General features: G+C 35.0%; 2 protein-coding genes and 1 long non-coding RNA gene across 5 annotated transcripts; 1 reads left to right on the top strand and 2 right to left on the bottom strand.

Annotated features, from left to right (window-relative positions):
- Window positions 1-1,625: 1,625 nt before the first annotated feature.
- LOC147544997 (uncharacterized) lies at window positions 1,626-4,991 on the bottom strand. 3 transcript variants are annotated; one of them, XR_015224332.1, is made up of 5 exons: window positions 4,868-4,991; window positions 4,471-4,688; window positions 3,818-3,939; window positions 2,335-3,063; window positions 1,626-2,214 (listed from the first exon to the last, which is right to left on the bottom strand). It is a non-coding gene; the product is annotated as an uncharacterized LOC147544997 (long non-coding RNA). The 3 variants fall into 3 exon arrangements; XR_015224331.1 differs by lacking the exons at window positions 4,471-4,688; window positions 4,868-4,991 and having other exon boundaries at window positions 2,335-2,410; window positions 2,909-3,063; window positions 3,818-4,464; XR_015224330.1 differs by lacking the exons at window positions 4,471-4,688; window positions 4,868-4,991 and having other exon boundaries at window positions 3,818-4,464.
- Window positions 4,992-7,517: 2,526 nt separating this feature from the next.
- LOC147544996 (CBS domain-containing protein CBSX1, chloroplastic-like) lies at window positions 7,518-15,332 on the top strand. The gene is made up of 8 exons (XM_086634250.1): window positions 7,518-7,967; window positions 12,624-12,711; window positions 12,787-12,851; window positions 13,010-13,058; window positions 13,852-13,904; window positions 14,493-14,608; window positions 14,699-14,756; window positions 14,834-15,332. The coding sequence occupies exons 1-8, from the start codon at window positions 7,713-7,715 to the stop codon at window positions 14,906-14,908; spliced, it is 759 nt and encodes a 252-aa protein (XP_086490376.1). The 5' UTR covers window positions 7,518-7,712; the 3' UTR covers window positions 14,909-15,332.
- A 1,540-nt stretch (window positions 15,333-16,872) lies between these two features.
- On the bottom strand, window positions 16,873-17,334 carry DEAR2 (DREB and EAR motif protein 2). Its single transcript, XM_086635780.1, has one exon. The coding sequence runs from the start codon at window positions 17,332-17,334 to the stop codon at window positions 16,873-16,875; it is 462 nt and encodes a 153-aa protein (XP_086491906.1).
- Window positions 17,335-24,486: the final 7,152 nt, after the last annotated feature.

Genomic DNA, 24,486 nt, shown 5'->3' with positions numbered 1-24,486 from the left:
CCCAAGTAAGTTATTTTTGTTTCCGTCATTCTATTTGATTATGGATTTTTCGTGACTTATTTTTGTTGTCTCTAATTATTAAATTGGAACTTTAATAGAAGTCTATATGAAACTTTTAGTTTAGGCTATAGGTTGAGTATATGTTCATTTTCCGTTAAGAGTGAATATCAAATTGATACCTTTTTTCATTAAATTCTTATCAGCATGTCTTTAGTTATGGTATTTATTTGATGATTTTTTTCGCTTTATGTAACTACTATTTAGTGTCAAGTAACATGAAATGTTCTAGGTTAAAAAGTACGAAACATTTATTCAATTGGTTTATAACACAAGATGTTCCAGGTATTAATATCATTGTTTCCAACTTCCTTTCCGACATTTCAACAAAAAAAAAAAACATCCTTTCCGAAGAAATGTTAGGTTTTTAGGTGGTTTGGGGTTTTAGCTTAAGTTGAAAAGAATATAGATAACAACCATCCATGATGTAAGATGTGTAGATATGGAGAGGCTTCGTACTATGTCAAAAGCATAATATATATATATATATATAATATATATATATATATAATGGAGTATATATTGTGTTCATGATCATAATGTCCTCAGCTCTTCCGCAATGTAGAATGTTTATCTTTGAAAACTTAAAATCAATATTGTAGGATGTCTTTGTTTGATATACTCAGATCAATACTATGGGATTTATTTGGTTCATAGGATCACAAATTCAATGTAAGTTATGTATAGCGCGCATCATATCTACATGTACTTTTTGGTAACTTAAATAAATGATAAATTTGTAATTACCTGACATGTGATTCATGTGCAGTTATGACTCCTCTAACCACCTCGAGAAAACGAAAATCTTGATTATTTTAGATAATTTGAGGCTATTGTTGAATATGTTGGCACTATTGTCTGTGATGGTCGTCACACAAGTCGAACAGTATAATAAGTATTACATATTAAAGTCATCATCGACTTCTATGAATAAATTACGTAGAAAAATCATGCACAAAATGGTCTTAGACAGTGATTTAGAATGCAAAGAACAATTTCTATGGACATAAATACTTTTTACCATTTAGTGTAAAATATTGCTTGCTATTGGTAAAGTAAATGACACAATGGGGTTTGTGTGGAGGATATGGTCGCGATATTATTCCATGTACTTGCCCATCATGTGAAAAATATAACTATAAAAGTAAAAAAAAAAATCATTCTGAAAAACAATCAATAGATGTGTCAATAACATGTTAAACACGGTAATTCGATTGCAATCATTTTTGCTGAAAAAATCGCAAGTTGTCTCCGAGAACTCAATTGATTCAAAATGGATATGGATATGGCTAAGGTATGCTTCTTATCTATGTTCTGAGTTATAATATTTTTAGGTTTAATTCAGTAAGAATTATATCTTAACTAGGGTATAGCCCGTGCCTCCGGCACGGAGAAATTCGTTGAGCCACAAACTCTGAAGTAAGTTATAATATGTGTTCGTGAAAGAAAGTTATAATTGTTGGCATTATTTTTTACTGTTATGCCATGATGCCCTCCTAAAATATTTTCGGAAAAACTTCCATTAAGCTGCAAAATGCTCAAAAACAAAAAGAGAGAACAATTGCTTCAAACAAGAAAATGCTCAAAATGTACAATAATATAGAAGTACAAAACTGGATATTTGTATTTTACCTCTCTTATTTATTACAACGAGTTCAACGCGAAGTTAAGGGCGTTTACTCAGAAACGCTCAAACCGGATATTACAAAATTAGTCGTCGGTAACTTCTCATAAAACAAACTTCGCCAATCTTCACGATTACATGTCAAAATCTTTTACCAGTAGCCAAATGGTTCAACTGGTTGATGAAAGAAAGAACAAACACAAAATATACTAAAGGAATGGTCATGGCCTTATTGACTGCTTGTGAATAGGTAATGTATTAGATACTTCAATGTAGCTTATAATAGGGCCTTCAGCGACATCTTTGGTTTCCAACCTTCATTAGTTAAAAAACAAAGAAATACTTGGTTATTCATAACCCAAATGACGAAAGTATAGGGAGTTGAAAAGAAGCTTCCCGAGTTGTTTGTTGATGATGGTTATCTCTATGAGTTGTTTAATGTTACCATCATACCCTTCCCCGTCGAAGTCCTTGGAGCTTATATAATTCCTCGAGTAATCTTCTTTAGACACACCCTATATCTTTACATACACCTTAAGGGAAAAAAGTTAGAATTATCAACAATCAAGCTGATTTAATATATAGTGAGTAATAAAAGATAACATTCATGAATTAAACCTGGTTTTTTAAAGTAAGAGAGGAAGTAAAAGTACCTTTTCTGAGCTTGACTGGCGCGCTGCGAAGGAGATTCTAAGGGAGTCATAAATTATTAGTAGACAGTTTCATCATCTATTAGAAAAAATTACCAAAATTAGCGATAATTGAGTGAATGTAGAGCAAATTTACATTATTTCATGCTAGATACCTTGGTATTCCTCCAGAAGTCCAATAATGATTTCTATCAACCCAAGATTTCATGCTAGATACCATGAAATCATTCTAGGAAGTCTATGAAAATGACACAAATTACACATACTAACAAAGAATAATGAAAACCTAAGATTTCTAAGACCATATATGCTTCGAAATTGAACCGAAAACTGAAGGACAAACATGTACTTTATGAAGGTAAAAGTGAGGACCCTACTGAAAGGAGAAACAATAATTAAATGTAGTTTAGTGACTTTTTCTAATTCATAAACTAATCTAAAGTACCAATCAATCTTAACCCTATTTACAATTGAAGATTCACTTAAGTAACATATGATAAGATCGGAAAATAATAATGTGAGATAAATAATGAACTGTAAAATTTGGAATACCATTAACATTTACTAATAGATGTACCATTCCGGAGGCTTCAAGCTCTGAAAGGTTCGTTGTTGCAAGAGAACTGCTATGTGTTTGTCTTTAAAACCTCTCGATCGCTCGACAGAAATTGGTGCTTATAATATTCTAGCATCACTTCATCAGACGCTATCTATCTTTTTTGTTCAGGTGCACTGTTGTTAGTTATATGTCAGTCACCAATATTAAAAATTAACAATTGGATGCATCAAATAACATCTTGATTAACAACCTTAGAATCATTTCAGCAATCAAAACAATTAGACATAGTCAAGTCCATTCAACAAAATGTAGTGTAGTCAGGCTTAACAACTCCTTGCTCGGCTTTTCGCCTTGCTTCAGCTTGGGCTTCGCCAAGCAGGAGAATAGCTGACGTAGCTACCGTTTTTCATCTGGCCTTAACCTTAAGGCTTCAATGTTGCCGCGAAGAGCTTCCCCATTATTCACGTCGCCGGGCTTATCGGTCTGTTCTGAAGTCTTCAGATGCCTTAGTTTTGAGATGCCAGGTTGTCTGTATATATGAATCGGTACGGTGGCTATCGCTCCCTGGAAGAGTCAAACTGATGGATTTAGATAACATTAACAAGTAACAGGAAGATGAGTAATCATTAAATCATTGATGAAGGCACTTCTGAAATTTAGAATTTTAGATAACCATGAACATAAAAGGAATAAAGTCGGATTAACCTTCAAAATGTATGCAGGGTTTTGAGATCCTGTGAATGGATTGAACTTGTTTACTATCTTTATATGGGTTATCTGTAGATCTGGCTCAATAAAAGCCTTGTACAGCAAAATATGTTGTCAATTTTCAGAAAACTAAAGAGCTTTCTATTTTTAAGTAAAAAATTATGTAAGTCAATCAAATTAATGCTAAGAATACATCTAAAATGGGATAAGTGTAAAAACCGTTTCAGAGATCTAATGCAGGATTTCTTCTGGTTCCTGACAAGCACAATGTATATCTCGTAATACCCTTTTCACAAGGTCGAAGTGAAGGCAACCTGTGACAGATCCTTTCATAGATCTCGCTGCATCAAAGGCAACTAAAAACGCTCCTTAGTTCAAATCGAAGTGCTTGCATATCGGGTATGGTAATCTCTTGACAAATAAATATCTTTAGGAGGAATAAATTACCCAAAAGGACTACGAAGGTCTCTCTACCTTACAACAACAAATAAGTCGGCTACAAGTTAAATCTATGAACATGACATGAGTTGCCAGTTTAAAGCATTCAAGGTCTAGGAAAAGATTACAGTCAATTCATTATCGCTATAGATAATACAAAACCAACAACAAAGTTTCCGAAACCTACACCATGAACACTGACTAAAAGCTCAAGCATCTCATGAGAAATCAACTTACTTTGTCAAGAAAATAAATCCAAAACAACAATCCACCAAAAAAATATAAGCAAGAAACCATCAAATACCAAACATTAATCAAACTTAAACTAAACATTAATCAAATAATCTCTCTAAAACACCAAGAACAAACTGAAATTCAAATCAGATTAAGGTTTGCAGATGAAGAAAAAGAAGATTTCAGAAAGTATCACATACCTTCTCTGATTTTGGAGGATTGATTAAGGTTTTGATTTTGAACTCTTTTTCTTTTTTATTCTCTTTAAACACTTAACTCTTTTTCTTTTTGAACTCATTTCTTTTTTATTCTCTTTAAAATCCAAACATCTAACCCTAGAAATCTGTTTCTTTGTGCAGAGAAATCTCTCCACCTCTCTCTAAAATTGGGGGAAACAGAAAAAATTGGAACCCCAAATCTACTAAAAGAAAAAATAGATTAGAATGTCAATTACCAACTGAAGATCATTATCCATGAAACTCAAATCGCAATAACAGAAAAGAACAAAAGAAACCCTAAAGGAGGAAAATTTAACGAAGCCCTCAATCGTTTCTAGTCGCAAAAAACCAAATTGAAAGAACACATTAGAAATCGTACCTCGACTGAACCAAGGAGGAGATAGGATATCGATCCAGGGCTTGAAAAATCAGAAAAATTATTGAACCAAAAGAACGAAGGAAATGAGGGAGAAGTCATCGTTTTAGCAAGGAAGGATGGGAAATGAAAAGATATGTCCGGTGGGACTGAGAAGATATGTCCATTCGTGGGCTATAGGCGCCCGGGTGCCAACCTAATAGATTTCACTCAATCCAATAGTTGATGATGGTGCTGATGTGGGTCGGACGGCTGGATTTATCCAGTGGTTTGTCCCAGTCAGCACCCATCCACCTGTTTTATTATATAGATTGAATAAGAAATAGTATAATTGCTTGGGAGCTCTAGAAGGAACGTAAATAAGAAGTAATGTGCCAGAAAATAGCAATCCTCAACATTGTAAAGAATGATATTGCTATTAGTGTATTAGGAGTGTGTTCTCAAGATATGCAATTCATTTACATTTTGGTTAGTTGTGAGTTACCAACAACGATTTCTTGAGTTCTCAGAAATGTTCTACTTAGGAGAAACGAATTAAAATTTCCTCATGGTATACCCCATATGGTTCCATTGATTCTTTTGTCTCACCTTAGATGCAAATATAACTTGTATTACATTTGTTTTATTAGGTTGTTACTACCTCGTTTTTGTTATGTTGGATATCCTAAAGTGAGCAATTATCTTGCTCCATACAGAGGTCAACATTATCATCTAAACGATTAGCGGGAAGGACACATGTATCACTAGTGCAGAGTTTTTTAACAAACTCGAGTGCTCGGAATGTGATAGAAAGATGTTTTGGGTTACTAAAGCTTGGATGAGCCATCTCAAGAAGTCTTCATTTTATCTCATTAGGACGCATAATAGGATAACAATGGTTTGTTGTCTGTTGCACAATCTAATACGACAAGAAATGCTAATGGGTCCATTAGAAGAATCATTTGACCGACTGATGGGCCTAAAAGGGTACACCTAAAAGTCTCCACCAACAAGTATACGGGCGTCAAGTAATAACCTGGTAAGACCGGGGTCGATCCTCAGAGACTAAGTCAAACCTATTCTAAAACTTAGAACTAACACGATTTTCTTTTCGAAATTGGTTTTGGGTGATAAAATAATAAAATATTAAAACGAATAAAAGAGATGAACTCAAATTTGGGGAGGGGGAGTCTAGACATTTTTCTCTCTTACTTAAATGGATTGGAAGAGGGTTATTCCTCAATTTATCCCTTATCCCTAAAAGGACTCTTACAATTTAAGAGTCTTTATCCTCCTCTCTTTAAAAATTGAAATCCTCTCTTGTAATTGGATTTTGATTTCAAATTTTTCTCTCCTGAAGAAAAGAAATCATCTACTATAACAATTACAACGATTTCTTACAGTAGGGTTCTCTAATTTAAGAAGTCATATTCTTCGAGTAGATATAATTAGTGATGACTTTAGTGGTGGAAACAATTAAATTGTTTGACAGTTTTTATAGACAAAAGTGGTGGTAGATATATTTGTTGCCAAACGATATAGTTGATCATACAATGTGGAAATGTTCCTACTTGCAGTATCTTGGGTATCATTTGCATTGTTCGAGGTCGGTAAGACTATAATATATATTATGGCCAATCACATAATAGTATGTTGCTTTGCGTTATTCCAATGGTAAAAACTACATTTTCTGTTGTCACAAGCATTTATTGGTGTTTTTATATTATTTGTCATTTCGTTAAATTTCATTTCCTATTATGGCACATGAATCTCTTCATTAATGTTACAATAACATGATAATTTTTTCATTTTTGTTTTGTTGAAAGGTGAGAAGTTATTCATGGAATCGGCTCTTGTGCAACCTCTTTATTTATTTTTGAAGGTAGTTTTAACTTTGTGTGATTGTGTATTCAAATTTAAAATTTAGTAAATTAGTATTTTGATAGTTTATTTATAAAATTGTTACAACTTAGATGTAATTTTTCTGATGGAGTACATCACTTTAAAATTTTATACAACTCTTATAAGTCAATTAGCTTAAATTACTTCAGAAGAACCCGTGTCGGAGGCACCGGCTACATACCTTTAATAACTCAAATTTGATAGACTCAACATTTTTGAAATGGAACTTGGGACATCTAGAGTTTTGGAGTTTACATCAACAATATCAACCACTTGTGCAACCAAATATTACTGCTAGAAGCCTAAGAATACTGACTTGTAGATTGCCCCTTATTTATTTTACTAGGTTTCCTCCCCGTCCGTAGGACGGGGAAGATCCCACTTGGCTAACGCCTTTGAGGAGGAGAAAATAAATTTAAATTACAACATATGGGAGATTTAATTTTGAGTAAAATTAGGAAGATATGGGAGAGTGGGTTAGTTATTTAACTAATTTTGACTGATTTTCTAGTAAAGTTGAATGTAATCCGTAGGAGAAAAAAAATAGGGAGAGAAATATGTGGGTAGTTATTCTAACTAATTTTGATTGATTTACATAGATACCTTTTTTTTTAGTGTATTTAAATAAAAAAGATTATATATTATCCGTCGGATGTGTTCCCAGTCAAATCTCTAAAATAAAATGGACGGCCAGACTTATCCCCTGGATAACCGACTGAGCTGTTTTAATATAATAGATGAGGGTAATCCCGAAAATTAATGGGCCTTTGGCCCAATTCCCTGTCATTAAGCGAGGCCATTTACCGTTAGACCACAATTTTTACAGTTTTCAGACATTCCTTTCAAGTAATAATTCACGGGACCGATTCGGTGGGCGTTATCTCTCTCTCTCTCCCTCTCTGGTTGTTGAAGAAGCATCAACCAAGCTAATCCCAACACCAGGAGAGAAGAAGAAGACGACGACGAAATGGGATCATTTATTGCATCAGACACAATCTCCGGCTGCCGGATTTCTTCTGTTTCTACCGCCATAAGTTCAGCTTCTTCAAATAGTCATAATCTCCCTTGCCTTTTCTCATATCCAATTCGAGCCTCTCCCCCACCTCCTTCTTCTCTCACTACTCGCTCTCTCTCAAGAACTTCCAAAAATTTCAGTCGTGGTGGTTCTGTTAGGGTCTCGGCTGTTGCTGAAAGTGGCGCTCTCGCGACCAATTCCGTACCGGTTAGTTACTTCCCCCTCAATCAAAATGATTTAAATTCGTGGTTTAGAATTTGGGATTTTATTTATATCATTTTGTAAATTGTGATTTCCATTAAAATTTAGGGTTGTTTCTCTTTGCAATTGCTCACATGGCATGATTGAGGGGATTTTGCTATTATTTTCACTCTAGGGTTGTTAGGGTGCTCTATGGAGCTTGAAAACATCAAGTAGGCTCAAGGTTATGGATATTGAGAGCAAGTCCAACCAGGGACTCCCCCAGGGCCTTAAAACCATTTTTTCACTCGAATTTTACAGCCTCAGCTCAGCCCCTGAAATTCAGCTCCAACCACAGACTCTCTTGGGGCCCTTAAATTTGAATTTTTAATTTCTCAATTTACTTAAATAATTCGATTAAACAACATCGATTACAAACTAACAATTGATTAGAAATTTAAATCTACGTAAATACGACTAAACAACAATAGAAAAACTAAAAATAGCTAGAAAGGGTTTCTTGGGTCTCGTGGTTGACCGTTGAACCAAGCTTCTCGCGCTGCTATAAGCATTCGTGCACCATGTTCGTCGAGAGACCTATCATCGATCCTCAATAAGTCTATCCCATATGGTCGGTTCTTGTGTTCTTTATCAAATTGTAGAAACTCTTGTTGAATTCGTATAGATTCTTGCATTGATACTTATCTTTGTTGAGATTCTTCTTGTCTATTTTGCCAATATTCCCCCGTCGGAGCACCACTGACTTCTTTGTCTTTAGCGGTAGAATTTGTCGAATTTTCTCCGACTCTTCCATTTGCTTTGGCTTGTTTACGACCAATTGGTCTTTCCTCCGATGGATTAGTACTAGAATCTCTTTTTCCGGATGTTGACTCTCCTGGCATGTCTGCCATCCACTTGTTATGTGACATCAAAATTTTGTAAACATGTTGGAATATCTAAACATTTTTCTTTTGTGATTTTTTTTATAAACTTCAAGTGCTCTTTATATCTGAAATAATCAAAATTGATTTGAAGTTCTTATTATGAAATCAAAAGATAGAAATATAGAGATTAAAAGTAAGAAAAATTACCCGGTCATAGTCGTTCTTCCCGCCTTTTGAACTTTATTTACTATCCTCAAAGTAGAGATAAAACTTTGACAATCGGAACTTATCTCACCGAAACGAGATTTACAACTCTTGATTGTGCGTTGAAAATTTGCAATTGAATTAAATTCATCTGTTACTTTTTGCCAAAATACTTTGTATTTCTGACAATTTCCGACAACCACATCAAACGTGATTTTCAAATAATAATTAGTAAATATAATATCTTCATCGATTGTATACACAACCCGTTTAACTTTCTTGGTTGAAGTCGTGCCTTCTTGCTCGCAAGAATCATCTAAAGTTTCATTTCCCGTCGAGGGAACGCGTGAAGAATCATCAAAAGTTTTATCATTTTCTAATTGACTTGAGTGATAACCGGGAGTTTGAATGAGATCCATAAAACTTTGGCTAAACAAATCATTATTATTCAAGGGATCCATTGAAGAAGATTGAAAAAATTGGAAAAAAAATTGGAGATGTACAATTGAAAGAGATAGAGGTTGAAGGGGATAGAGAAAGAGTTAAAATGAGGGATTGTTTTGGTTCAACCCCTTTTTATAGGGGTGGGACCCAAATCTGGCCGTTGGATTTGCTCCAACGGCCAGATCAGGCCCCCCATATGACCGTTGGGGACCTTAATTTGAAATAAGGGCCCCAACCCCCACCGGTTGGACTTGCTCTGAGATAGGTCGTTTTGTTACACTTTAGGATTAGGGTAGTTTTTTTTTGTTTAGTTGATGTGCCATGGGGAAAAGTTCAAATTGTTTTGACGAAGAACAAACAAACCAAGAGATAAAATAGTGGAAGTAAACAATCATATAGAACGCTCCATGACGAACAATGACACGATGATTTTCACTATGATGAAGAACAAGATTACAAAGCTTTTTCAAGGGTTTTAGTAATTGTAACTCACTAAAACTCTAGCACTCAACCGCCTCTAATCTTTCCCCAAGACTACAAGTAGGTCACACCCTGTACATTGATAACAACCCTCCATACAAATTTTTTGTTCTTGACAATTTCTTTTTGATATCAACCTTTATGAGGCTAGGGCAAACATAAGAATAAACGGTTTCTCTTGTTGCCAACCGGGTTAGCTTTTGACCCTTATTCAAAGTATTTTTAACAAAAATCGTCAAATTCATGTTTTATTTCTGCAAAATATGATGCAAATTTCCCTTCCACCTTCCTAAAGCACTTGTGGAGACAACCTATTTGATTGGAATCACATTGTGGTTGGAATTTTCGTTTTTGTTAGTTATGGTATTTTGCTAATTCGAGGAGTGGTACTATATCATGTTTTTCTGGTTGTTGAATACAAGACTCTGAAGCATATGTGATTTATTGAGTAATGACATGAATATTTTATTAATAATAAATGTAGTTACAAAAAGTTGTTATGTACGAAACTCAATTTTTTTTTTTTTACAAAGTAGTGAATATTGTCTCAGAATTAAGTGCGATATCTCTAAAAGGCAAGGCAGGATTCCAATTTTTGTTTTAGGGCAGAAATTAACTAGAGTGCTAATATTAAGTTTTAGGATATTAAAGTTCATTCACTCTCTCTCTGAAAGTTGCCTGAGTCCTCTCCTTCTGTAAAGCGCACAAGATCGGATGAAGCAATAGCCTCCGTAATTTCTTCCTATCTTTATAAATCCTTTATAGAGTCCCAAGACCATAATAGAGCACTAACATCTCTATGGTTATCCATTCCATTGTACGAAAAGAGCACCAAATCTTCCAGGACATTTCACAATGTATGAAAAGACGGTTTGCCGATTTTTTTTATATAGAATACACCAGGTCACCCAAATACCTCATCGCCTTTTTAGATTGTCAATGGTAGGGATGTGTCTAAGACATGCAGTCCACAAAAAATGATCTTTAGGTGCATTTCCTTTGGTTAAGATATAAATTCTTTGAGGCGGTGTACGCATCATAACAAGACTTTACTGGGAAACCACCTTGCTTGTAGGCGTTCCACACCTTTTTATCTTCCATGGACTAAGGTTGAATTCTTTCTAAAGCCTAAAGCAACCATATCTTCCATCTCCCAGTCATTGAGATTTCTTTTGAGGCTCAAGTCCCAAGCTATCCCCTCATCCAGTATCTCATAGCACTCAAAAATACTCTAACTCTTTTCTATCGGAGATAAGAAAAAAATTGGGAATCTTCTCTTGAAGCCTTGAACTATCAATTTTGCTAGAAATGCACTGGGTAGTGTGTACCTCGAGGTTTGTAACATTATATGATGTGTCGCTGTGGCAATAGGGTACTGTAGACACAACCAATTAACATTTTGTGCCATGCAAAGTAGACTCTCGGTCAACGCTGCACGAGTAAATCCACATTGTAGATTACCCTCTTTCTTTTGTTTTCTTTTTCTACTTAATTCAAGTACTACTACTAACACACTAACAAAGCTAGTTTGAAGACATTAAGTCAGTAACTCAAAAGTTCGATAAAGAGATAGAATAGCATGCTTGAACGTATTATAATCAAAGATGAGTAAATGAACAGGTTATGCCGTGCTGTGTCTGCAGCCATGTCTTCCCAAGCAGTCCGAGTGTCTAGGCAGTAGACATTAGAAACAACTGAGATATTTTGCTGTGTCGCTAGGTTTCAGTGATTTCCCATGACGGCAACATAACCTAGCTTGAATATCTATGTGTACCATATTTGTATAATAGTTGAGGTTTTATCAATGCCACATGTCCCTAGCAATCCCATGCTGGAGTTATGTGAGTTCTGGTAGGCCAAGGTCTCTGGAGTGTTACAACATTAATTTGGTATGATTGTTCCATGCATAAACTTTTGCTTCCATGTAGATGTGTAGTGGTAGGTCAAGGCTTCTTCTCGTCGAGCGTTAAGCAATTCCTTTATTATGGTTGTTTCCATGCAAAAACCCTTTCTTCCATACGGACTTCCTCCCTAGCCCTGCTAGACTCCTCCGTGTGCCAGATTGACGTCGTGTACCACTATCTACGTGCACACTATGCCACATAGACACCATATTATCTCTCAAGCGGATTCCATGTGCCAATTATGTTAATGCCACATCAGAGTGCCTAGTGGAACCTTTGTGGTCTTCAAACTGGTGATTGTTGAGTTGTGCAAGGACTTAATGGAATACTTTGAGTTTCTAATGATGTCAACATGGGAAAGTGACCTTACTTAATAGCAGTCACATTATCAGGTTTTGTGCTAAGGCTATACATACTTCACCTACTCTTCAACTTTCTGGAAGTCAGCACATATAGTTCAATATTGTGCTTATTATATTGCTTGATGAGAAACATATACTTCACTTACTCTTCAACTTTCTGCAAGTCAGCACATGAGATAGTTCATAATTGTGCTTGTTATATTGGTTGATGAGAAGTTCTTATGAATTTGACATGCTATCTATTAATTCTAGTGTGACTCATTTTAACTCGGTTTATTTCTCCGTGGATAATATAGTTTATGCTTTATCAGTTTCTATATATTGTTTGGCGCCATCATCTTAATAACGTCATTCACTTAAAGCTAAATTGACATCTTATTTTTCTATTCACGTGGAATTCTGCAGCCCAAGAATGGGGTTTATACGGTTGGTGATTTCATGACTAAGAAAGGAGAATTGCATGTAGTAAAGCCTACAACCACCATTGATGAAGGTATTTTTTATTACTTTGTTTTGACGCCCTTAGCTATATTTAGTTCATCTCATTACTTGGTCTTTGTTTCAACAGCACTTGAAATCCTCGTGGAGAAAAGAATTACCGGTTTTCCTGTAGTTGATGATGGATGGAAATTGGTGAGTATTCGTGAAGATCATTTGTGACTACAAAATAATCTTTTTGGAGTTAATATTACGGGTTCGACAGACGGGCGTAAGATATAGTTGGTTCTATTAAATTGAAACTTTTCAATAAACTGAACAGAGGGTGTTTTATTCTTTTTTTATGGATGCAGGTTGGCGTAGTTTCCGATTATGATTTGTTAGCTCTGGATTCAATTTCAGGTATGTTTGGATATTTGAAGTCAGAACGACTTTGGTTTTTCTCTGGACCGATTTCGATTTCCCTGAAGCTACTCATGATGTTTCTTTTATCTCTTATTAGTTGTTACTGATAGTTTCTTTTAGTTAAATTCAGCAAGATTCTCTTGTATCACTTGCTAAAGAAAGCAAGATTCCCTTCAGGTGGACCACAGTATCTTTTTCTGTTGAAATTGTTATAGCTGAGCACCTCCCTCACTTTCAATTCACCTGTTGTAACTCTATTCTGTTCTAAATTGAAATAACTTTTAGGTTGGATGGCAATACCATTTAACCATTTAGTTTAAAAAGATGGGGTTTCCATGTCCTCCGGATCATCTAATAGAATGAGTCCAGTGTGGTGATGTTTGGTTCATTAGGTGCATCCCGCTCCAGTTTTGCGAGCCATAGTATTAAGTTCAATCAAGCTTGATCATAATCTTAGGTTTACTTAATCCCTGAAAAGTAGATACCTGATTTCAGGAATCTTAAGGCAGTACTCCATGTTTTACCGGCTCCTTATTTTTCATACACAGACCTGCAATATAAGTATACCATTATAACTTGCACTAAAGTTCTGATTGGGTTTTTATGTTCTTTTCTTATAGTGAATTATATTGATGTAGCCAGGCAAATTATAACTTCTACTTAGCATGCTATTGTGTTTATGCATTTGTGTTAGTTGTGAAACTCTTAGCATGCCCTAGTAATGTTATTGTAGCGGATTTATTGAGTTTTAGGTGGAATAATGACTTACTTTATTCTTGTTTGCTTATAGGTAGTGGGCGAGCTGATACAAGCATGTTTCCTGAAGTTGATAGCTCTTGGAAAGTATGTGAAGAACATTATCCACCTCTTTTATTTCCATATAATTTCCTGTAGTTAGCAGTAACTAGAAGGCTAGATCTTCACATTATTCCATCAAAATGTGTTAACTTCCTGCGACTAATAGTAATATTGTTCAATCTTGTGGGGGAATAGTTGAATTCTTACTTTGATTAGCAATAGGGAGGCCTTTACAACTAATTTGTTTCGGAGTAAAAAATGGGCCCAAGAAATCATATAGAATTGAAATGTGTTGAATTTTCTTTCTCGAATAATACCATCTGAGGGTAAATACCGTAAATAGACCATTTACCAATGCTCATTACATGAAAGTAGCCCCATCACTATGGTTACTTATTTGTCAACCTATTAGCAGTAACATTTCATTCATTGTGGATATGTGGGAGACCACATCTCTCTCTCTTTCTCTCTCATCTGGTCTGTTATGTTTCTCAAGAGGAACTACCTTTAAATCATGCAGAGCATGCGGAACATGATAGTATCACTCACCAGTTAGATACCTACTCCAAAAATACTGGAACGGGACAGTCTAATGTTGTGATGACTAACTACTCGGATGATTAACTTGTGCAGACTTTCAACGAGATACAGAAGTTACTTGGTAAGACCGATGGGAAAGTAATTGCTGATGTGATGACGTCTGCTCCTATTGTCGTCCGTGAGACCACAAACCTTGAAGATGCTGCAAGGTTCTTTTTCTTGTTCCTTCCATCCTGATCTATTCCCTTTTACATCAAGGCAGCCTCGAAAGTTTAATTCAAGCTGTATTTTGATGCCAGATTATTGCTCGAAACAAAATATCGTCGACTTCCAGTTGTGGACAGCAGCGGGGTTCTGGTAAGAAAAATACACCACTACAGAAGCATTTTTCTTCTTATCTGGAGATATTTTCTTATTGAATTTCGTCTATTCAGGTTGGAATTATAACAAGGGGAAACGTAGTTAGAGCAGCCCTTCATATAAAACGTGAGATTGAAAAGATGGCGTAAACCCAAAACTATCCAACAATTCACATCAGATCACAACAGAAGATACTCCTGCAGTTATATCTTCTCTGCAGAACTAAAACAGGTGCTAATGGCTTCTCGTATCTTGGCAGAACGAAATCATGTCAGCTTTCCTACTAAGCACCGAAACTTGGTCGATTTTAATTAGCTAGTCTTATTAGTAGGATAAGCATCTTGATTCATCTTATTATGTCATGGGTATGCGTTATGTATAAATAGAGAGACAAAGAAACTGTAGAAGATCGACATTTATTCAAATCATTTTGTCAAAAAAAATGTGAATATGTATGTCTTTTATTACGTGTGTTTATTCAAATATGCAATTCCATCTAAATGAGTTTTCTTGTGCACTTTGAAATTAGATGAGAAAACTATATATACCCATACTTAGCTGCAGTTTGAAGAATTGAAAGTGTGGCAGAAAGAGAAAGAAGGCAGAGGGAGTAGGTAAGTTTGACATCAAATATGGTTTGATTATGAAATTGTTGTAAAAATCACAAGGGGTAAAATCAGAAAGGTGGCCATTATTTGTCCTCTAACCAAAATGCCTATAAATATGAAAACAAAAAAATAAGAGAGAGAAGTCAAAATTTGTATTAACTCCAGCAGGCAGAGGCTAATCATTCAAAAAAAGAGATAACCAAGTACAGAGAACCCAAAATATTCAAGATAGAGAAGTCTCCTCTTATGATTCTCTCTCCTCCTTTTTGGGCCTAATTCCAACTTGAAACTCTAATAATTTAGACAAAACCCAAAAGGTAACCTACTCTTTAGCTAAAATCAACCAAGCAATTGTTTTTTTTTTTTTTTTATGGTAAAGTACTTATGGAACTTATCTTAATGGTTGGCCAGAGTCTCCAAAATCTTACAATGAAGTCTAGGTGGACAAAACTGATCTACATGTATTTATATCCCTCCTTCTCTTATTAGTAATCTAAGCAATGAAGTCCATTAGGGATTGTATCATTTTTGAAATTTATGGGTATCTCGAAGCTAAAATGTTAAGCTGTTCATTGAAGGTTTTGATCTACTAACTTCTCGTACCTTGTGTACCAGTTTCGTGGCTTAATGTTGGTAATTAAAATTGATACTACTTTGAAACCAACTAACACTAAGCGAACCGTTTTCATACCTTCCTTTTCTGAAATTTGTGGAGAATTATGATACACCATAAATCTTTATGAATTAGAGAGTTCAAATAATCGTCACATATGAGAGGACTGTATATACACATAAAGATCTGTCTATACGAGAAAGCATTTCACGAGAAAGCATTTCACTTGCTTTCTCGAGAAAGCATTTCTTTTTTTAACATAGGTAGAAATAGATTGACTGGTGAAACTAATTGACACCCACCATGACAATCTTTACAAATTACAACCAAAACCCAAAAGCCAAAAACAATCTAAACGCGACAAAAATGATAGTTGAAGAACACCACCCAATCCCAACATCACAATTAATCATCTCTCTCTCTCTCTCTCTCTCTCTCTCTCTCTCTCTCTCTCTCTCTCTCTCTCTCTCTCTCTCTGTTTCTTCCTCTGTTCTCTATGGTCCACAGAGCACGTAATGAGCAACTACACCGACCAAGTACTATTTCTGTATCTCAACTCAAAGTCTTATCGTTTCTTCTGGTCGTGTCTTCTTCTTCTTCATTCTAAACTTCAAAACGACATGAAAGCAAATTTAAGTAGGCCATATCTGTTCTCTCCTATCCCTCAATTTTAACCACTTCTAACACAAACCCATATTCAATTTTCTTCATTTTGATTACCCATTTCAGATATTAAACAAGATCTTAACTTAACGATCATCAATTCAACATAATAATAAGTATCAAATAGACCCATAAATTTTCATTTAATCAATATAATATATATCTTATAGGGAAAATAATCAAACATATAACTCTATTGTAGTCAAAGAGAGAAAGAGAACTTGAGATTTTAGTATTCATTTGAACTTTCAGGTTGTGGTTCTTCATTTAAATCAGGTTTGAATGAAGGACGAGAAGAAAGATTTAATCTTTGAGGAGGATTAGAAACTACTAATCCAGTTTCTAAAGCATCAACTCTGGCTCCAACTTCAGTAGCTTTTTTACGTATCCAAGCAGCTGAAATTTCATGAAATTCATCATCTTCAACTACAAATAATTCAGGGAAATTTAATCTAGCCGAAGGACCTCTTAGATAATAAACAGCTATATCATAAGCTCTAGCAGCAGCAACTGGAGTTGAATAAGAACCAAGCCATATCCTTGATCTCTTATTTGGTTCTCTAATTTCTGCTACCCATTTCCCCCATTTTCTCATTCTTATTCCTTTGTATACTTTCTCTCTCTGTCTTCCCCTTTTTTCAGAAGTCTCTGTAATTGATGAAGAACAACAATATTCTCCTTCTTCTTCCATCACAATTCTCTCAATCTTCCCTTCAAATTATTAGAAAAATCAAGATACCCAGATTAATTCTGGTAGTGATAAAAAATGGGTATCTCTTAATTTATCAATTTGAGATTTCTCTAAACCAATTTTCAAACTTAGAATGCTTCTTTAAACACCAGATACCTTGAAAAAACAGAGAAGCTTAAGAATCATTTCTCTCTGATAATAAGAACTCTGTCACCTTTAATTGTAAAGTCTAATAAGATTTCTCTAACTCAAAACCTTAATTCTGATAAATAGAGAAGTGGGTATGGCTAGCAAACTGAGATTTGATCAAACAAACAGTGAGGAATTTGGTACTTAAAAGTCTCCCTCACCTTCTAAATGATTTCCCCTAATTTTAGCCTCACCTCTCTCTCTCTCTCTACTTTGAAGTTTGAAGTTGTTTATATATGAAAACAAAAGATGAACAGTCTGCCTGTCTCAAGAGCCATCCGAAAATCTTTTCCAAGTTCGGTTTTTGTTTGTTTGGGATACCACATTTCTCTCTCCTAATGTCTTTGTCTTTCTTGGGTCGGCCATGAGATTTCAAAATGATAATGGTTACTCTGCTAAATTCAATTTCACCCGGCTTACCCATTCATTGATTGACAACTCAAGATTTGTATTGGGGTATTTTCTTCTTTTATAAATTAACACTCTAAAGTGAACTGAGGTTGGATTGGTTGTTGTCTTGCTTAGTACCATCCGTAAGAAGTAATAGTAAAAGAAAATCCTAATTTGGCCGACCATCTCTATTTCTTTTCTCAAATAGGCTCCATCTTTATGACGAGCTTTCTGCCTAACCCCCTACTTTATCAACAATATTTAAAGACCTCTTTTTTCAGTTACCGTTATAACAACGTTAACTTGTCATCACTTCTCTCTCTTCCATCTCATCACCTCTCTCTGCCACCTCCAAGGGCGGATGCACATGGAGACTGCCCCTGGCTGCAGCCAGGGGCAGTTCTGTTAATTTCGTTAAGAGGTATGGGTATTATTGTAAAGCAGCCAGGGGTATTACTTTTTTTTTCTCTTTGTCTGGAAGGAGTAAAAAAACGCAAAGAGAGAAAGGGTCGTGAAGAACCGAGAGGGAGAGTTCGAAATTTCGAATGAAACATTGAAACTTCAAACTTGTGAAATCTAGGGTTCGTGATTCATGAATGTCTTTTCTCATCTTCTCTAACACTCTAACATCATCATCTCTCTCTAAGATTCTAATCTTTCTACACATTTAAGAGATAAAGTGAAATCTAGGGCAAGTTCTTTATCTTCAATTTTTTTAACAACTAATTAAGGGGTTCAAGACTTCAAGGCTTTGTCATCTTGAACTTATGTAAGTAATGTTTATTACTCTTCTCTTTGACTTTTATTAAATCTTCTAATGATTCAATTTTGATTATTTTGGGTATTACTATTAGGTTAGTGATTTTGATTTCTTTTTGTAATAGAAATTCATCTAAATTTGTTTTTGTTTTGCTTTCTAAATTATCGACTGACCTTTGAAGAAAAAAACATAAGGGTACATGATCGTTGATAACATAGTTAACTAATTATAAGTACATTAAAAATCACATCTTCCTAACAATAGTCCTACGAAAAATTTTCTTCTCTACCGTTTGTTGTATTGAAATTTTAGGCTAGCCAGGTGTGATTTCAAATCCTGGCTCCGCCCTTGGCCACCTCATCTTCTCGCCACCTCATCGTCTTCACCAGCGAAGGTCGCCGGGTTCCGGCCGATGACTTTTAGAAAAACTTTTTTTTTTCTTCCTCACTTTCTCTAAATTTTTTTTCCTCTCTCCTTTCTCTCTCTCTATATCTAGTTCATGGTGAACCAGATCTAGAAAGAGAATTTTTTTATGTTTGAAGGTCGCTGGTGAAGACGATGAGGTGGCGAGAAGATGAGGTGGCAGAGAGAAGTACTGACTAGTTAACGGTGTTATAACGGTTACTAAAAAAAGGGGGCATTTAGGTATTTTTTTATAAAGTAAGGGGTTCGGCAGGAAGTTGGTCATACAGTTGGGAACTATTAGGGAAATAACTCTTTTAGTTATTGTGAAATCTGAATGGTTGATATCATTCATTCTTGTTTAACCAAACTTCCTTTCCGAAATGGCATGGAAAAATGCATAAAGAAATTGTAGATCAGATAATTTTAAAAATCAATTTCTATCGATCTTATTTCTCACAAAACCAAACATTATTAAAGCAATTGTTTGTTATTATGTGAAATTTATTTTAATCACATTAACTTCTAGCAAACCAGACATGAACAGTGATTCAACCTTTAATATGATATCTTTAATATTTGTTATATGCATTACTTGAGTGAACACTACAAAAATCGAAACTTGTATCACATTGACGATAAAAAATTGGTAGAACAGTAAAACTTTATACATAAGGTTAGAGTATCTCTACTGCCACACTCAACCTGACACCTGGGAGTACTTGAGTTTCTAACAAAAACACTTTCCAATGAAACACTCAACTTGAATCTCAATATGATGTGCAACAATAAATGTTGGGCAATTGAGTTTTCTTGTTGTATCTCAATTGACCTACACCATCATTTTATATATTAATTAAATAAAAAACAAGAGTAAATCTAAAGTAAATGTTGAGTGTTTTTAGTGTTGCATTGAAGAAGCATTTTGAATTGAGGATCTCAATAGTGCCAACTATGAAAGAGAATCTCAATTCATACTTGCCGCATTGGATTAATTGAGTTTTTGTTGAGTGTTGCATTGGAGATGCTCTTCGAAAGATAGAATTCTCTAATTTGAAACCGTGTGCCCCTTTCCGAAATATTTTTTCTTGTTTTAATTATCCGTGTGCTGGCCAAGAAAACCAGAGACAAAAATATGTGTAGTAATAGTCCCATAATATGGCGCTTTCCTTCCACCAATAGTGTCAGATTCATTGATTTTAAGAACATCTCCAATGCAAAATTAAAAAAAAATCATATTCATCTTATATGTTGGGTACCGATTAAGATTCTCTTTCTTAGATGACACTATTGAGATCCTCCAATTTTTGTACGTCTCTAATGCAAGTCTCTAATATTGATTTTTGTACTTATTTGACGTGATCACTTTTGTAAAGAAATATTTAGTTATTGCGAAAACTTAATTTCTATTGGTCTAAATTTAAAAAATGATGAGTTGGACAGTTAAAGATATCTCAAGAAAACACTCTACAAATAGAGTGTTATCTTGAGATATTTCTGTTTAACTACCTCCACATCATATCAGAGATTCAAATTGAGCTTTGCACTGGAGAGAGCTTCCAAATACAAAATTCTAAAAATTTTATGTGACCATTAGAATTTTTAAAATTGAGCCTTGCATTCATGACGCTCTAAGGGAGCCATTGGAGATGGGAGAGAGCACAATTAAAATTGAGCCTTGCATTCATGACGCTCTAAGGTAGCCATTGGAGATGGGAGAGAGCAAAATTAGAATTTGTTAGAGGTAGTTTCAACTATTTTTCATTCTCATATCCACCCACGTCTATATATATATATTTTTTTTGTTGAGAGACCCATTTCTATATTTTGATTAGCGTTTTGGATCACTTATGTGAGGAAATAATTCTTCAACAAAAAAAAAAAGAAAAAAAAAGGAAATAATTGACTGTTCTACTTTTTTAATAGGACCAAATCCACTATTCATGAGTGGGGATCTTTCTATCAATTTATTTCTTTTGTTCTCTGTAACTTCCTTGAGAAATGTTGTTTAGTGCGACAATGCTATAACGACTCAAAAGCAATAGAATGAGAATTCAACACGTGGCTTCAAAAGAGCTTAGAAGAACGCACTTTGAGGTTCACACTTCAGTCTACAATTATAATGTATTTACAATTAAGTCCCTCCACCCCAAAAAATAACATAGACTATTGATCCTTTCAACGATTCAGATCATGTCATATCCTTTCCATTCTATCCGACGGTTCATATCAAGTCCCTAGAAAAATCCAACGGGAGGTTACACTGCTACGTGAGGGACTGCAAAAAATACGTGTTCATCTCTTATACTGTACCAGAAATGCCAACATTATCTCTCACAATTTCACTTCTGAAGCTTTGGTACTCGAGAGATAACTTGGGGACTATTTTGAATATTGTTGTTAACTTTTCACATTTTCTTTTACATCTTGTATTGGAACTTGTATGTGATTTATGATTGCTTTTTTCGCAAAAAAAAAAAACAAAAACGATTCAAAACATATCCAGAAAAATAAACTCACAACCAACTGGTCTCGGCTTGTCTCTCTCCCGATTGAACCCACCAAAACAGATCGCTATCTCCTTCTCTCTATCTAAAAAGCTAAATCCAAGAATCAACCATGTTGCTGAGATTTAAGGTGGTTCTCTATTCCCTCTCTTCAACAAAACACGAAGTTGCTTGTGTTACAGTATTTCCTCAAATTTCAGAAGATTTGGTGAGGTAAAATTTAAGATTTTTCCATTTGGGGGTTTTCTATCTAAAATGTTTTTATTTAAGGTTTCTGTTTAGGTGAAAAATGACTGCTTTAATCGGCTATAATTCAAATATCTTTTAGGCTAAACCAAATGCTTTTCTTTTATAATTCTAGGAACTCTTTTTCAATATTTTTTGTTCTAGTGTTAAATTATTAAATCTTCTCACTACTAACATTTTCTATTGCAAGAACGACAACCGTCTCCCACCATCCCCTTAGGAGCATCCGATCTTGAGCCTTAACCACACTACAAAAATACAGTACATTTGCAACGATGGTCGTAACTGTTACAAATCAATAGAAAACCATTGCGAGAAGGTATTTGTAACGGCTCAAAGCCACGAAAAATATACGACTTCAGCTACCACAAAAACAACAGATGGTGAGAAATACTATCATATCTAATTTACGTTCTACGTTTAAAACCCATAATATCATATCATATAGAGGGATTGAAGAAAAAAAAAATTAAAACTCTCCACCTATCTCAAAATACTTATGCATGTATTGGTGGTGTCAGGTTTCACTAAATTAAAGACCTGCTCTATAATATTCCTCCTAAAACTTTGAATCATAAAAAGAAGAAACAGTAGTGGGCAACTCTACCGGAAAATATAAAATATGATATAGGATGTCTTTGAAGTACCCATTGATAATTTAAACCTCTCCAAGTGGTTTGAATAGGAGTTTAGAGTAAACTGTGATTCTTTCAGTTGAAGTTGTTTCATCTTTAGAAGAAGAGTTTCTTTCAGAACTGAAGTTTTGTGAAGAGTTCGAAAGAATTAGTCAATACATATCCCAGAAAGTCAGTTCATTTTAATAAAGATAACACTTGGCAAAAGGTCGTACATTTGCTTGCTTGTATCAAAAGACAGATCGAGGAAAAAGTGTATCAACATTGTCATGGTTTTGAAACTATTAAGATCCGTGGATAATCCAGGGTGTTTGTATTGCAAGTACCCTTTGATGAGGGGTGATCATCTGTCTCACTTCATTTGGGCTTACTCAAGACATTCAGCTTCTTCTTCGTCTTCGATTCCAAGAGCGACGGAAATGGTGAACGAAGAAGTTGAGACATATAAGTTGTCGAAGTTGAAGATGGATAGAGTCGAAGAATTATTAAGAGCATACTTTTTACGTTACAGATTTTAGTTGTTATTGTATTAGTGTACGTTTATCATTCATGGTAAAGATTAGACTTAGAAAAACTATTGCAGGAAGTCTATTTGAATACTACGGGAAGTTAATGAAATATGAATTGTTGCTTATGAATGTAAATTGTGAATTGTAAAATGTTATTGTATTAGTGTATGTTTACCTCAAAATATCTTCACCAAATTAGAGTTGATTTTAGCTTGAAAAGGGATGAATCTTGAAAAGGAAAACTTCACCAACAATCTAATGTCAAACTCTTTAGAATTGATGAATTTTTGGTAAAAAAAAATTGTAAACCAAGAAACTATGAGTTCGTTTATCTAGAGAGAGAGAGACAAGAGTGGGTTGAAAATCTCAAATTTGGGTTTAAATTCATAGATAAGTTAGGGCCAAGTCCAAGAATTTGGATGTGACATATTTATTATAATCTGGATCGCCAGTCCACATCATTTTTTTTTGGGTGGAGGGACTTAAATGTAAACACAATATAATTGTGAAGTGAAGTATAAAACACAAAAATGCTTTCTTCCAGATCCACTCGAGCCTCACATGTCGAGTTCTCATTCGTTGCTTTTGGGTCGCTATAACACTGTAGCGCTAAACAGTAGCATTTCTCAACTTCTTTTCAGCTCTATCATTAGTTTCCCTTTATAGAAGTTGTCATTTCCAATCACCTGTCTGCTAAGACAAAATGAGTGGATCAAACGACTTTATACTATATCATTTAACCTACAAGAAATCATGTGGATTCAAGTTAGAAAAGATTATATGGTCATCATTCACAATCTTCATCAACTGATGAATTCCATTTTTTGAGTCAGGGTTTAAAATTTATACTTGGTTTACTTGACCTTTTTCTTTTTTTTTGGGTTAATTCCGTTTTAGCCCCCGATTTGTGACCAACTGGCCGTTTTGGCCCCTAATTGTGTCCGGCAGTTCGTTTTGGCCCCAAAAAATTCCTAAATGGCCCCAAATTTTTTCAACCTCCCAATTCTACCCCCATGGCATTTCTGTAATTATTTTTTTTTCTTTTTCTTTGTCCACCTCATCTAACAATTGACACATCACTCTGTCCACCTCACCCTTCTTCTCCGGCGAAAGGTTGCCGGCCGGAATAAAAAATTCCGGCCGGCCACCTTTACCAAAATATTTTTTTTTCATTTCTCTCTCTTCTTCTTTCTTTACCTCTCTCTCTAACCCTTCTCTCTCTCTCTATAATCCGGCGAAGGGGCGGAGCCCCTTCGCCGGAAACCAGACCTTGAAGGTCTGGTCGGAAACCAGACCGAGATCTGGTTTCTACAACCAGATCGGGATCTGGTTGTAGAAACCAGATCTCGGTCTGGTTTCCGGCGAAGGGGCTCCGCCCCTTCGCCGGATTATAGAGAGAGAGAGGTAAAGAAAGAAGAAGAAGAGAGAGAAAGAAGGAGATGAAGAAGAGAGAGAAATGAAAAAAAAAAAAATTTTGGTAAAGGTGGCCGGCCGGAAATTTTTATTTCGGCCGG

This window comes from Eschscholzia californica, unplaced genomic scaffold (genome assembly GCF_041429995.1).
Source record: "Eschscholzia californica isolate CP2 unplaced genomic scaffold, dmEscCali1.0.p SCAF_4, whole genome shotgun sequence".
Taxonomy (NCBI): Eukaryota; Viridiplantae; Streptophyta; class Magnoliopsida; order Ranunculales; family Papaveraceae; genus Eschscholzia; species Eschscholzia californica.
This window is presented reverse-complemented; position numbering and strand designations above follow the sequence as displayed.